General features: G+C 35.9%; 1 protein-coding gene across 2 annotated transcripts in view; it reads right to left on the bottom strand.

The window, feature by feature from the left end:
* The window catches only part of PTGFR (prostaglandin F receptor), a 39,504-nt gene that overhangs the window by 20,483 nt on the left and 3,987 nt on the right, over window positions 1–15,034 (bottom strand). Inside the window, exon 2 of one of the 2 annotated variants that reach the window (XM_012442809.3) lies at window positions 13,583–13,653. The exons of the other annotated variant lie outside the window; for it this stretch is intronic. Within the exon in view, the coding sequence (XP_012298232.2) occupies window positions 13,583–13,653 (71 nt within the window). The remainder of the gene's footprint in view (window positions 1–13,582; window positions 13,654–15,034) is intronic. 2 annotated transcript variants of the gene reach the window in all.

Here is a 15,034-nt window from a genome sequence, read left to right as displayed (position 1 = left end):
TTGGATGCTTACCAGATATCATGTGAAAACTCAGGTTACCTGATTAAATCAGTGATAGAGTCAGAATTATTATCTATATTTTACAGAGGTTACTATCTATCATCTAATATCTATATTTTACTGAAGCACACAAAGATCCTCAATAATATGCCAAAGGACATGTGGCTATTCTGTTCAAACTCAGGTAGTAAGAAATTTCTGCATGCTACAATAGGCTATGTGAACTTATTTAATTAGAAGGAGAGGTTCAGGTATCATCTTGGGAGATTAGCTTTTCACTCTCAGAGATGGTTTCAGTGCAGTCACATATTGTGAAGGAGCCACTGATGAAGATGCTCATTGATAGAGACAAAAATCAAGATATCTTTGCGTATAGTAAGTGCCTTATAAATATTTGATAGGCGATTTTAGAGACAAATTAGGAAACCTAAACAGTTTCCCAAGTCAAGGAATTCTATTCAACTGGGAATGAATATTGACCCTTTCTTCCCAGTAACAGAAGCTGAAGAGTAGTTAAGCACCTTGACTCAGACAAGTCAGAAGTCACTGAGGCTGGCTACGGTGGGACTGTCTCTTTTACTCCCCAGAAAGATTTGCTTCTGCAGGGTACTCAATTTTTAAAATTAAGGCCTTATGGAAAAGGTCTGCAAAATAAAATGATAATCCCTGCTCATGTTTTGCACATTTGAAATGATGGGAGCTGTGATATTAAAGTAAATTGTGAAAAAAAATGGTTTTTTAATTCCAGAATTAAACCCTAACTGAACCCCAAACAAGGGGTGTCTAAATTCTTAGTTCATGGTCCATCTAGCATGAATACATGCTGTGCTATAAACGCATGTGCATGTGTGTCTTTCATACTGTAATTACAAATACTGTAGTGGCTGAACCCTTTCTCTTGTATTAAAATAATTATCAAGGCACTTCAAAGCTGATTTCTTTAGGATTAAGAAATAGAACCATTTGTAACTAAAATATGGAGTTGCCTAATTTTTTTGTGTGTATAAAGCTGTGCAAAACCAAATCCAGAAAGAAATAATAAAAGGGTAATAAAAAGAGCCAAATACTCTACCTCAAAAAAAGAAAAATGTAGATACATAACTTCATATTCTCATTCAAATGAACATCTATCAAAATGCTCTTTGCTAAACCAACAGAGAAGTTATATTGAGATTATTTACCAAGTGGAATAGATAAAATGTAACTAAATGTTTCTTTAAAATTTTTGCCACAAAACATGATTGTATTTTAAGCCATAAGAAAAATTATTTTAAAAGTATTTTCTTTTTTTATTTATTTTACTTAAGTTCTGGGATACATTGCAGAACATACAGGTTTGTTACATAGGTATACATGTGCCATGGTAGTTTGCTGCACCCATCAACCCAACATCTAGGTTAAAAGCATTTTCTTTGTTATTCACAAACTAATCTTTGCATAATAATAATTTATTTGCCTTACTTTCTAATATAAATTCCAGAAAAGTAATCACTTATTACTCATGCATTAAATGAAATTTCCAACAAAAAAATGTCCAAATAAAAAAAACTTTCTTCTATATCCTGCTCCATTATAATCCATTCTCTACAAAGCAGCCAAAATGATCTTTTTAGATCATGCATTAGATCACACCTTTCCCTTGTTTAAAAAAAAAAAAAAAAAAAAAAAAAAAAGCCCTTCAATGGCTTCCAACAAATTTTAAATGAAACTCACCATGGCTTCCAAAGTCCTAGACAATCTGACTCCTACCCTCCTCTGTATCCTCAAATTCCACAACCTTCACCTATGCTCCTTGCTCCAGTGAATGACCTTTGCTTTGTTCCTCATTACAAGAAGCTCATTCCTGTTACTGGGTTTTTGTGCTGGATTTTCCCTCTGCTCAACCACCTTGCCCCAATAATTTCCCATGGCTGGCTCTTTTTCGTTACTCAGGACTAAGCTTATGGTGATGATATCCTTGAACATCCAATCTAAAATAGCTCCATTCCCACCTGACACTACAAAAAAATCTTAAGCCACACAACACAGCATGGTGTGTATGTGCCACATTTTGTTTATCAAGTCTATCATTGATGGGCATTTGGGTTGGTTCCAAGTCTTTGCTATTGTGAACAGTGCCGCAATAAACATATGTCTGCATGTGTCTTTGTAGTAGAAACATAATTATTACTCTTTGAAATCATCCCGTCAATTGGTTTACTTAGTATCTACCCCTTTTCAAACCATCCTTACTCCACTGCAACCACCACCTTAGAATGTAACCCATAAGAGAAGCAATATTGCCTTTTCCAGCAACACGGCCAGCACCAAAGCCCTAGCACCTAGAACAGTATCTTACACATGGAAGGCACTGAGAAAAAAATGTATTGAATAATTGAATATTTTTAAACTCATTATGGTATATTTTATGGCATATTTTAAGTGTCTTGGTATGGTATTTATGGAATATTTGAAGTGCCTTCATATAGCAAATTTTTACTACAGACATTTATCTTTGGCTCTTTAAAAAACAAGAACTATGGTATCCTGCAGCTGCAGTATGTCTAGGTAAGATTGCAAACAGTAGGGTTCTGATAGCAAACATGTCAGATTTTGCAAGACACAGGATAAACAGACTTCTCAGTGAGACATAAACACATTTTTAAGACAAGAGTTTGCTTTGTTGTCATCAGCATTCTGGAACTGGCTCCTTCTCACACCCTCTGATTTTAATCAAAGCTTGACTGGTTCCTCACAACACTAAGCAATGACTTCTCTTCCCTGGACATGGTTTTAACCTTTCCATGACAGAATAGAAGAGGAAAACAATTTCTCAAGGGTAAAAAAAAATTCTGTACAAAAATCTACATTTTGCTTAACACTTAATGCTAAGTAACATAGCTGTCCATTTTTTAAATTTTTGAATTCTAAAATTTACTCAGATTAATTAAGACCTATTTAGGTTGGAGACAGAAAAAGATAGGAGACTAGGGGCATTGTCAGTGCTCTGGGAGGGAGAAGAGAAGCAAAAATTACTTTTAAAACATTATTAAAGGGAGCCTGGTTTAGCAAATTTGTTTAGAGATTGCTCTCCATCAGTCCTTGTCAGCATAACAACAGAGTACAAAAATAACCCTCCTTTTAATAATGCTTACTTTTCTCTACATATCACAGCCATCTTCTTACCTTTGTGTTTTCTTCTTGTCAGAGCTTTTCCCCATGAATATTGATTTAAACTGAAGACATTTTAATTTTAACTTAAATCTCAGATGTAATATATGGCCAAGAATGTTGTGCAACTGATCATGATGTTAAGTATCACATGATTGCATCCCTTGGATAAACCCTCTGGACATATATAGTCATAAATATTTTCCCCATCTAAGGAAATCTACATTCTATAAAATGTCATGAGGATTCAATGAGTTAACATCTGTAAAGCACTTAGAATCTTGTCTGACACATAGTAGGAGCTATAGATGTGGTTTAAAAAAGTCAATTGGTTCTGACACTACAAAAAAAATCTTAAGCCAGAACTTTTAAACCATCATCACAATTATAGGTTTATAGTCATACTTCAAAAAACTTGACTCTTTTTATAAGAAATAACATTTTAAAAGTAAAATCCTTATGTGACATTCAAATGCAATAAATAACCACAGCTATAATGGTGGTGTTTCATTCACTAATTTTATTTGTGGTGAAAGGATTCTAAAGGATGAGCTGCATTTTCTTGAACTTTTTCAAGTAGCGTATGAGGCAGCATAGGAAACAGAGTAGAAACATACGACATTCACTCTGTCACTGAGGCGCTCTCTATCCACTTGAGAGATTACTCACAAAACAAATAACACAAAATCTGTAATCAAATAGAATCAGATGCTATATTTTATCTACAGAAAGAGAGACAAATACAAGGTAGAATAATCACAGCAGATTTCTTGGAGAATGTTACATGTGTAAATAAAGACAAAGAATTTCCAGAATTGTAATTTCTCTAATAAAAAATAAAAACTCAGATTTGAATCTGTGTGATGTGCTATAGTAACACATTCTTTTTAGAGAGATGATTTTTAGCCACCAGCCACATACACATTTGACTACACTTCATGTGAAGCCATGCAATTTTGGCATTTTATTTACAAAATATTGGACTTTCTTTAAGAAAACTGGGAGGGAAAATGTCAGTTACTTAGCCAGTACTCATATTTGAGTGCTCTGATTTTAATTATGAAATAATTAATAAATAGTATTTACCTAATCTTAAAATAATAATAGCACATTAATCCCCCTTTCCCTTTACAGGTTGGGTGCTACAGGCCTGTCATTGAGTAGGGAAACCTAAAGCCAGTTTTCTCCCTCTACCTACCATAAAAAAGAAGTCTCCTGACTGTTTCCCGTGCATTCCAGTGTGCTTTAATTGACAGAAAAATGAGACAAATTCCAAAAGAGAAAACTTTATCGGTATATTTTGGATGTTTGTCCTCTCCAAGTCTTATGTCAAAATGTGATCCCCACTGTGTTAGTCCATTTTTACACTGCTATAAAAAAATACCAGAGACTGGGTAATTTATTAAAAAAGAAAAAAAGAGGTTTAGTTGGCTCACACTTTTCCAGGCTGTACAGCATGGTGCTGGCATCTGTGTCTGATAAAGGCCTAAGAAAGGTAACAATCATGACAGCATGTTAAGGGGGCAGAGGTGCATCAGCTGGTGAGAGCAGGGAGCCAGAAAGAGAAAGGGGAGGTACCAGACTCTTTAAACAACCAGATCCCATTGAACTAATTGAGTGAAAACTCACTTACCACCAAGGCATTGGTGCTAAATCATTCACGAAGGATTTGCCCCCACAATTCAATCACCTTTCACCAGGCTCCACTTCCAACTTTGGGAATCACATTTCAACATGCAATTTGAAGGGGAGAAATATCCAAACTATATCATTCCACCCCTGGGCCTCAAGTCTCATGTCCTTCTCACATTTCAAAATTCAGTCATGCCATCACAATAGTCCTCCAAAGTATTAACTTTAAAATTTAAAGTCCAAAGTCTCATCTGGAGATGAGTTCCTTTCACCTATAAAATTATGAAATAAAAGACAAGTTATTTACTTCCAACATACAGTGGTGTACAGACTTTGGGTTTACATTCCTCTTCTAAAAGGGATAAATAGTCCAAAATAAAGAGGCAACAGACCCCACACGAGTCCTAAACGTAGCAGGCAGTCATTAAATCGTGAAGCTCCTAAATGAATCTCCTGTAAATCCACATCCTGAATCTAGAGTACACTGATGCAAGGAGTGGGCTCCCAAGGTCTTGGGAAGATCCACCCCTGTGGCTTTGCAAGGTGCAGCCACTGTGGCTGCTCACATAGGTTGGAGTTGAGAGCCTGTGGCATTTTCAGGCACGGTGCAAGCAAACAGTGGCTGTAGCATTCTGGAGTCTAGAGGACAGTGACCCCTCCCCACAGCTCCACTAGGCAGTGCCTCTCTGGGGACTCTGGGTGGGAGTTCCAATCCAAAATTTTCCCTCTGCACTACCCAGGAAGAGGCTGTCTGTTGGGGCTCCACTCCTGCAGCAGGCTTCTGCCTGGGGATCCAGCCTTCCCCTTACATCCTCTTAAATCTAAGCAGAAGCTACCAAGCCTCCTTCACTTTTGCATTCTGTGTGCCTACGGGCTTAACACTATATGGAAGATGCTGAGGCCATAGGCTTACACACTTGGCAGTGGCAGCTCATGCTCTGCCTGGGGCCCTTTAAGCCACAGCTGGAGCCAGAGCACCCTGAATATTGGAAACAGCATTGCAAGGCTGTGCAACTCTGCCTAGGTCTCTGGGCCTGTGATGGGAGGAGCTGCCTCAAAGACTTCTAAAATGGCTTTCAGGCCTTTTTTCCGTTGTCTTGGATATTAACACATGACTACCCTTTAGTCATGCTAATATCTCTAGCAAGTGATTGCTCCGCAGACTGCTTGGATTCTTTCTCCATCAGAGGACCAAATTGCAAATTTTCCAAACTTGTATAATATGCATCCCTTTCAAATATTAAGTTCCAACTTTAAGTCGTTCCTTTACTTCTGTCTGATCATAAGCTGTTAGAAGTAGCCACACCATTTCTTGAATGCTTTGCTGCTTAGAAATTTCTTCTGCCAGATACCCTAGGCTATCACTCTTAAATTCAAACTTCCACAGATCCCTGGGTCATGAACACAATGCAGCCAAGTTATTCACTAGGGCATAACATGGATGACCTTCACTCTAGTTCCCATTAAATTCTTCATTTCCATCTGAGACCTCATCAGCTTGGCCTTCACTGTCCATATTTCCAACAGGTTGTGATTTTGATCACAACCACTAATCAGTTTCTAAGAAGTTTCTAACTTTCCCTCATCCTCCTGTCTTCTTTTGAGCCCTTTAAACTCTTCCAGTCTCTGCCCATTTTACAGTTTCAAAGCTGCTTCTGCATCTTCAGTGATCTTTATAGCAACACTCCACTCCTGGTATAAATTTTCTGTTAGTCCTTTCTTGTATTGCTATAAAAAAAATAGCTGAAACTGGGAAATTTATAAAGAAAAGTGGTTTCTTTCAGCTCAGGGATCTACAGGCTGAATAGGAAACATGGTGCCAGCATCCACTTCTGGTGAGGACCTCAGGAAGCATACAGTTATAAGGAAGGCAAAGGGGGAGCAGGCATGTCACATGGCAAAAGAAGGAGAGAGAAGGGAGAGGTCCCACACTCTTAAACAACCAGATATCATGTGATCTAACTGAGAGAGAACTCACTTATCACCACGGAGTTGGTGCTAAACCATTTGTAAGGAATCTGCCTCCATGATTCTATCACCTCTCACCAGGCCCCACCTCCAATGTTGAGAATCACATTTCAACATGAGGTTTAGAAGGAACACATCTGAATCATATCACCCAATGTTGGAGGTAGGGGCTGGAGAAAGGTGTTTAGGTCATGGGGGCGGATCCCTCATGAATAGCTTGGTGACATACTTATGATAATGAGTGATTTCTCCCTCTGAGTTCATGCAGAAAGGCAACTGCTTTTATAACAATTATTTTATAAATATTTTTATATATGTTCTTTGTGATCCAAAGAGTTCTTGAAAAACCATTTAGAAAAATACAAATACCTGTACATTCACAAAAGGGATAATGCTCAACAACTGTAAGAAAAAATATTTAACTACTCTATTAATCGAAGAATTAAAATAATCTATTTTTCCCTATTAGCTGGGCAAAAGGATAGATGTACCCAGAATACTAACAGTAGTTATCTCTGGATAGTGGGACTTGGAAGATTTTTCTTTTAATTTAATGTGTACTTTACTATAATGTTTTACAATGAACTTTTATAGCTAAAGAAAATATTATGTCTTTTTTAAATAGCTTGGGGGAATATAATACGTGAAATTTAATATTCCTCAATAAGGAAGAAAATGTCTGTGAAAATAAAAGGAGGCCTCACCTTACCCACACAGTTCCTGAAACATGAGAGTGCCTCTCTTCACTCTCACACCACCAGCTTTCTGCAGCTCTAATTGCCTTGTTCCCACCTTTGCATTCTGTTTCTCCTTCACTCATGTGACTTTTATTTTTCCTTCTATTTTCTAGTCCACAGCCACGGTCATAAATGCAAGAAGCAAAGTCAAGTCATACGTAATAACGATGACAACCAGTATTGCTGCTACTGCTGCTGTAACAATGTTCTTGCTGTGTAGTTAGTACTTACTAATTCACCTTTGTGATCAGAGGTTCCTTCAGTATTAATAAGCCGTTACCTCCCTGACCTGCTCCAAAGCAAAGCCAGAAAAATACAGATAGCTATATTTACCCCATAGTAAAAGTGGAGAAGGTAGGCAGAGGATGCATGTGGAGTCTGGAGAAGAGAATGCAAGGTCACAGATGAAATGAAGGAGACAGAAAGCATGACTCTTAGAATTTGTCTCAGGAATTTCCCACACCATATCTCTGTCTCTATTCTTTACCCTCCACCTGGAGAGACACCCCCTCTTTTCCTCAGCAAAGTCTGCTGAAAGAATAAATTTATGAGTAAATTATTCATAAGTAGATGAAAGCATAAATGAATTTTTTCTTCCTACTATGCATGTTCACAGCAATTTAATGATTTGTTGTTTTTCTTTATTTCTAAAATTTCCTTGAATTCTTAGAAAGTGTTAGTAGCTTTTGTAATGCTTCATTTCACTCACAATTTATTTCTCTTCTACATCCTGATTCACTTTCGTTATCAAAAGATAGTATAATATACTAATTTTAATTATTAAATTGGTATTATCTGACTTAATTTTTCTACTACTCATAGTTCATTACTTGAAAAATTTTCTTTAAATATTAATTTATTATAACCTGCTGTATTCTAATCCTGTTAAAGCCTAACCCAAATACTAAAGAGTTTCTCTTCTCATTTGCACACTTCTGTATCTCTGGAAATTATATGCATTATTTTCTCATTGGTTCTTACAGCTTACATTAATTGACTTTGAATTACATTTATTTCCAGTAATTTTCTTTCTAAATGATATCCCAGAGAAATGTTTTCCTTTTCATAAGTTATCACAAATAATCTCATCCACAAACATTCATAATAAAATACCTGCTATTCTGTTGTAACAAAAGATAGAATCGTTATATTTCAGTTTCCTGCATATCTCTTCTTTTCTTAACTTAAAAGTACTATTTCTTAAGGCCATAGATATTATGAACAGGTAAATTACGGCGATTGTTATTCTGGTATCTAGAACAGTGCCTGACACATGTTAGATGCCCAATAAATATTTGTCAAATCAATAAACAACTTATGAATCACCAAATTAGAAGTGACAAATCTCTCTTATAATTCCTATTGTTCATTTAATAAATAATTTTGGAGTGTCTTTGATCATCTCATTGACAAAATGATTAGCTGGCAGCATTATTATTTAATAGTAACAGCAACAACAATTATAATGGTATAATAACTGGAACATATAGTACTTTTGGAAAGTGTTAGTAGCTTTTGTAATGCTTTATTTCACTATTTTAAGTGCTTTAAATACATTGATTTATTTAATTTTCACAACCACCCTAAGAAGTGGGTACTATTACTACTTTTACTTTATTTTACTTAATTTACTTTGCTTAATTACTACTTAATTATGAAGAAACAGAGGCACAGAGTGGTTGCAGTCACATGGACAGGAAGTGAAAGAAACAGGACTTCAACCCGGATTCTTAAACCACCATACTATATTGCTTCTTCAAACGCTAGTATCTTACATCGTTTGCTTCAACTAAATTATAAGCTCCTTGAGGAAAGATCTTTATTTTTTACTCCCTGGTAGCACTCACAACTCTGATCTAATAATTAATACCTTATAAATTATTAGAATATTTAGGATAAGATGCAAAAAGTTAACAGGCAACATCTCTACTTCTGATGAGATAGTGAAATCAGAACCAATAATTTGAAACTTGAAGTGGAAATGTTCAAGAAAGTTTTCTGAAGCTATGAGCTTCTTCTCTCTTCCTTTCTACTGCAACCAATCCTTTTTAATGGAAGAGAAAATGAAAAATATCTGAACTAAACACAGATGATGATTTTCATTGAGATGGTGGGCAGCATTAATACCAATAAACTTTTGAGTATTTTTGGATTTCGTTGTACATTCACTATGTGCCAATCACTCTGTGATGAGATTTTAGGGAAGTCAAATTATTTAATCTGATAGTACATCTGAGTATAGTATTATTATAATCATAGATATGCACAATTGTCTTAGAGTAACTCTAAGGTCACAGCTAAAGAATGATGAGGCTGAGATTTATGTTCTTCACTTATACTCTAAATAACTGCATGATTCTCAAAGGAAGCCATGATTTGAGACTATGCACAAAAAGCTAAAATAATTCATTTTATATAATCCAAGTCTCTGTCTCCTTCACTGTCACACCACAGCCACATTCCATTTCAGCATTCCACAGTCTAATATTATTTGGGGATACAATAGCTGAGGAGGAGTGAGAAAAAACACCTCCCTGTCTATGTAAAACCACAACTGTATTCACTCTTCTATGGCATTTGCTGTGTTACAACCAGAAAAAAAGGCACAGACAGGAGACAGATTTAAACAAGCTTTGAAAGTTATATTTACAAGTATCACAAGACAAATTTATCCTATAGGATGAAGTCCTCTCTAAGTACAGATGAATGACACAGATGTACCAGGTAAAATTGGTGTGGCTATAGATGCCTTCCAAAACAAATATAAATGGAATGCATTTTACATACTTCCTATAAAGTTAAGTCTCAGCAAATAAAGCTAAAACTGGCAACCCAAAGAGATTTGGGACACATTGACATCTTGAATTGTTCTTCAAGTGTTTTGGACCTTAATAAAAAGCCCAAAATCCTTTAAGCCAGAAGATTTTTATATCCATGAGGGTATAAATTTAATCCACATGTTTCTGATTCATTTACACTTAAGTCATTCAAGCAATGTTTGTAAGTGTCGTCTCAATGTCTATGATATCTTTGGGTACTTTTATAAGTCTTTCTCCTTAAAAAAGGTCATGCTTTTCCAAGAGTAAATAAATTTAAAATAACAAAGTATTCCAGATCACTACACTCATCCAAAGCAACAAATTCTTGTGTAAATTCTCATCCTAGTAATGTCTTTTAAAAATGGATTGACATTTGCCAATTTTACACCATACACGTTCATGGAAGGACATAGTTTTATACTCAAGTGAGCTCAATTCCATATACACAGATCCATATATTTATCAAATCACACTATAAACCAATGTGTAATGCATTTTATATGTAGATGGTACATACACAAGTAGATTTCTAAAAGGTTGTCCTAAGGTATATTCTGGAGGCAATAGACTTTGGGGCTGAGATCTGCACTCAAGAAGCTTTCCAGGGAGAGCATGAAGTAGAGAAGGAAGTAGAATTAGGCAGGAGAGGAGCTGCAAAGCAGTTGCAAGGAAAGTCCTCAGCAGATGCCTCAGCAGGCCCTGAAACATGGATGGACCTTCAGAAATACCCAACAAGGCAAAGGGACAAGTTCCCTTTATCCCCACATCCACCAGTCAGTGCACATACATTGACCCCAAGAGACAGGGACACAACCTTAGACAAAGCAGCTACTTTCAGCTGAAGGGAAATTCCCTTGAGAAAAGGAAGATCTGGGAGGAGTACCACAGTGTCCACTTTTTAGGTCTGTTGGATTTTTTTTGACACTTAATCCTGTGAGACTGAAAACCTACCTAATCTTTTAGTCTGTTAACAGCACAAATTAAGGCATATACATTCACTTAATCAGCTGGTAAAGACGTGATGTAAGCAAGCCCATTTCAGACAAATTTCCACATTTACCATAGAGCTTTCGTTTTATGGCAAGGAACATGCAATATCTGGAGGTCTTTACTCAAAGTAAGTTCTCCTCTTGTCCCCTGACATGATTCTCTCAAAGATAAAATATCAATAAAAAATAAATACATTATGAAAAAATGTGAGGATGTAGAGAAAATGTCAGTGTTAAAGACTCTGGGGTGAAATTAATCCAAATTTCTACTACCTAACATTTTCCTTTGCCTTTGATACTTCCCATTCAATGCTTGATTCCTTATCTTACTCATTCAACGAACATTGATTAATGGTCCATTATTTTTTGGAATTAAAACATAAACTAATAACGTAGAGTAAAGCCACCAAGCACCACTCAGAAAAACAGAGAAAGCATATAAACAAATCACTGTAATATCATAAAATAAAATACCAAGCCCAGTATATCCATGAAAATCCTCTAGATGTGACAAAATTCCTAAATTCTCATTCTGGATTCAAATTTCAGGAAGTCTAAGATTCTCCAGGATGCTACTTCCAACTTACATTCATAGGGAGCTCCTGAACACAGACTTTCTCCCTCTCAGAACTCTCCAGCTCAAATCAGAAATCAAAGTACTAAAAGTATTCCCTGAGCCTATCAACCAGGTCCTGACCTCATCACCAGAGCTAATCGAAAGTGTAAATGAGTGTAGTCACCGACTGGGCTCTCCTTTCCATGAGATTCACTTGGCAAACTCTTACTGACCCCAACTATGTGCCAGGAACTGGTCTAGGAGCTGAACACACAACAATCAGCAAGGCCCCTCCCTCAGGAGCTGACATGTTAGATAGGGGCAAAAGCCCAGCGACAACCAAATAAACGGAGAAATGTGTATTATGTTATCACATCCTGCTAGGTCCTATGAGTGAGATAAAGCAGAGGAAGGGAAGAGAGGAAAAGAAGACAGAAACTTTTTAAGATAGCCTGGATAAAGGAGGGGATATTTGAGAGGCCAGAGAATAAAGAGGGAGAGAGTCATGTGGATGTCAAGAGGAGAGTGTTCCAGGCAGGAGAACGCTAAGGTTCGGGGACAGGAACCTGCTCCCTGATCTCCCAGCGCAGCTCCTCTACTAGCTGTGGTCAGTCATTCACCCTATGACACTTACTCCATGCCTTCCCCAGTGTGAGAAAGCTGCTTGAATTTCCATGATTAAACTGCATTAACGTATCTCTAAAATACATCATTTCTGCTAGATATGAATTTTGAGTTGTTTAGGTCTAAGCTACAAACTTCGTAGGAGTAGAACCAGGTGTCATCAGTCCTGTATCCAGATAACTTTATTGCTGTTTCCACGTTCCTAACAAAGGGACACTCACACTTCACAAAGAAAACTAGCTAAAATTTTAGCTTGATTTATGAAAATATCACCTCTGAAATCAGCAGAAATCTAAGAGATCTACATTTCCAAGATCTAACATAAAACTATAGAACAGTCCTTTTTGTTTGTTTTTATTTTAGAGTCAGGGGATGCACTTACAGGTTTGTTGCAAGGGGATATTGCACGATACTGAGGTTTAGGTTTCTAATGATATCACCCAAGTAGTAAACACAGTATCTGATAGCTATGCCACCCACTAGAATCTCTCCTATTTGATCCAATGGTGATTGGTTAATTTTTTTAATTTGAGAAATAATTTAACATTTATGTGTGTATTTGTATATATACACACAAAAAATAGGTGTGTATGTACACATGTACACTTTTATGTATGTACCTAAATACATAAACTATATATACACACACTACATATATACATGTACACATATACACGTGCAATTTTCAACATTATCTCTTCACTTAAAACATATAAATGTACATCCATTCACCATCCTTTGGGTATTGAGGCAAGAGCACAAGACACATACATAGATTTCCATTACACCGTTGTTAAATATAAGGATGGGGATCAGCCTTCCAAAGAAAATAATCTTCACTGATAGTCAAAATGTGCTATGATTTCGTGTTATTCCGTCATTTGTCATTAGCCCTTTAAGATCTGGTCATTACGAAGCCAATACCTTTCGTAATTTCAGTCAAAGTTCAATTAGCCACCCAGTTCTTTGATCTGTATCTGACAAACACCTTAGTGACCAAACAATGTTTAACTATGTTGACTAGAAATATTAGCATAACAGTAACCGTAGGAAAATCAAGCTCCAACTCTACACTTGCAAAAGAACACATTTCTTGGGTAAACTCACCTACATAGGAAATCATTTTGCTCTTCACGTACTTTATATTTCTCTTTCCAGTTCAAAATTATTCTGTATCTCTGAAGAGAAGGTAAAACAAACATATGTCCTTCTAGTAAAAGACAGTTGAAGTTTAATAGCGTTCTAAGTCTACAGTTGCTGATTAGGGAACAGATTAAAATTACAATTTGGTCTCAGTGTTTGCTTGGCTGTTAACCTCCAAAACTCAGAATCCATATTCTGGTCAATCATTTCCAATCTTTTGACATTCATACTACTTAAGTTACAGTCAATCAGTCAACAAGTATTTATTGCTCTGCCAAATAGGTGAACTACACATAGCACTAATAATTAATTCCTTTTAGGGTTGCATATTCTAGAAGTGGAGAATTAAAAAGAATCATTACTCATATAAAAGTAGAAACAAAAGAATATTTAGAAAATGTTTCTTGAAAGTGCTGGTGAATCTCTTTTATCCCCCCTCACAACAGAAACATCAAGAGAATGTGTCCAAGATTTATGTATTAAGGAAAAGTGATTCATCTAGGAAGAACACGAGACAATTTTATAACTGCTGTTTCACTTTCAAAGATGTTTAGAGTTAACTTGTTGCTAAATGGAACTGTAAGATAATAAGCGTCCATTGTAGTTTCCTGTAATTTTCAGTTAGCATTGTAATTAAATGAATGTGAATGAATGAACGATGTTTAAAACTACAAAACCCAGATATTATAAAAATTTAAGTCATTAACAATTTATATTTTAAACAAATGTTACGTTTGTACTACATTTCAACATTTCAATTACTAGGAGTATAAAAGCACATTATCTCACTTTGGAAAAATAAAACACATTAAATTTTTTTTAAGCCACAGGGGATTTTTAGGGTAAGGAAACTATTCTGCATGCTTCTGTAATGGTGGACATATGTCATTCAACATTTTAAAATCCATGGAATGTACAACACAAAGAGAGATCCCTAATGTAAACTACAAACTTTAGTTAATAATGATATAGCAGTGTTGGCTCATTGATTGTAACAAATGTGCCACACCAAAGCAAGATATTGATAATAAAGGTGATGAAGTGGGGGAGGGGGAGGGAGTATTTGTAAATTCTTTGTACTTTCTACTCATTTTCCTATAAATCCAAAAACTACTCAAAAAAGTAAAATAAAGTCTATTAAAATAAGAGAGAATTCAAACATTGTGATCATTTTTACCTTTGTTGATTAAAACTCAACAAATTAATAGTATCACATTTGACATAAACTTCAATATAAATTTCAATTTGTAAATTTAAATGGTTTCGGAAATTATGCTACTATTGATAAGTTTTGATGCAGTAGTTCCTGTCAAGCACAGACACCATCATCTGCACCTTACGCATTTCCTCCTGTTAGTGTATGTACCTCTACCTTCGTTCCAGTTTGAGACTTGAAAATGGCTATAAACACCGGTC

This window comes from Aotus nancymaae, unplaced genomic scaffold (genome assembly GCF_030222135.1).
Source record: "Aotus nancymaae isolate 86718 unplaced genomic scaffold, 86718_ANA_hifiasm-v0.15.2.pri h1tg000007l, whole genome shotgun sequence".
Classification (NCBI taxonomy): Eukaryota; Metazoa; Chordata; class Mammalia; order Primates; family Aotidae; genus Aotus; species Aotus nancymaae.
This window is presented reverse-complemented; position numbering and strand designations above follow the sequence as displayed.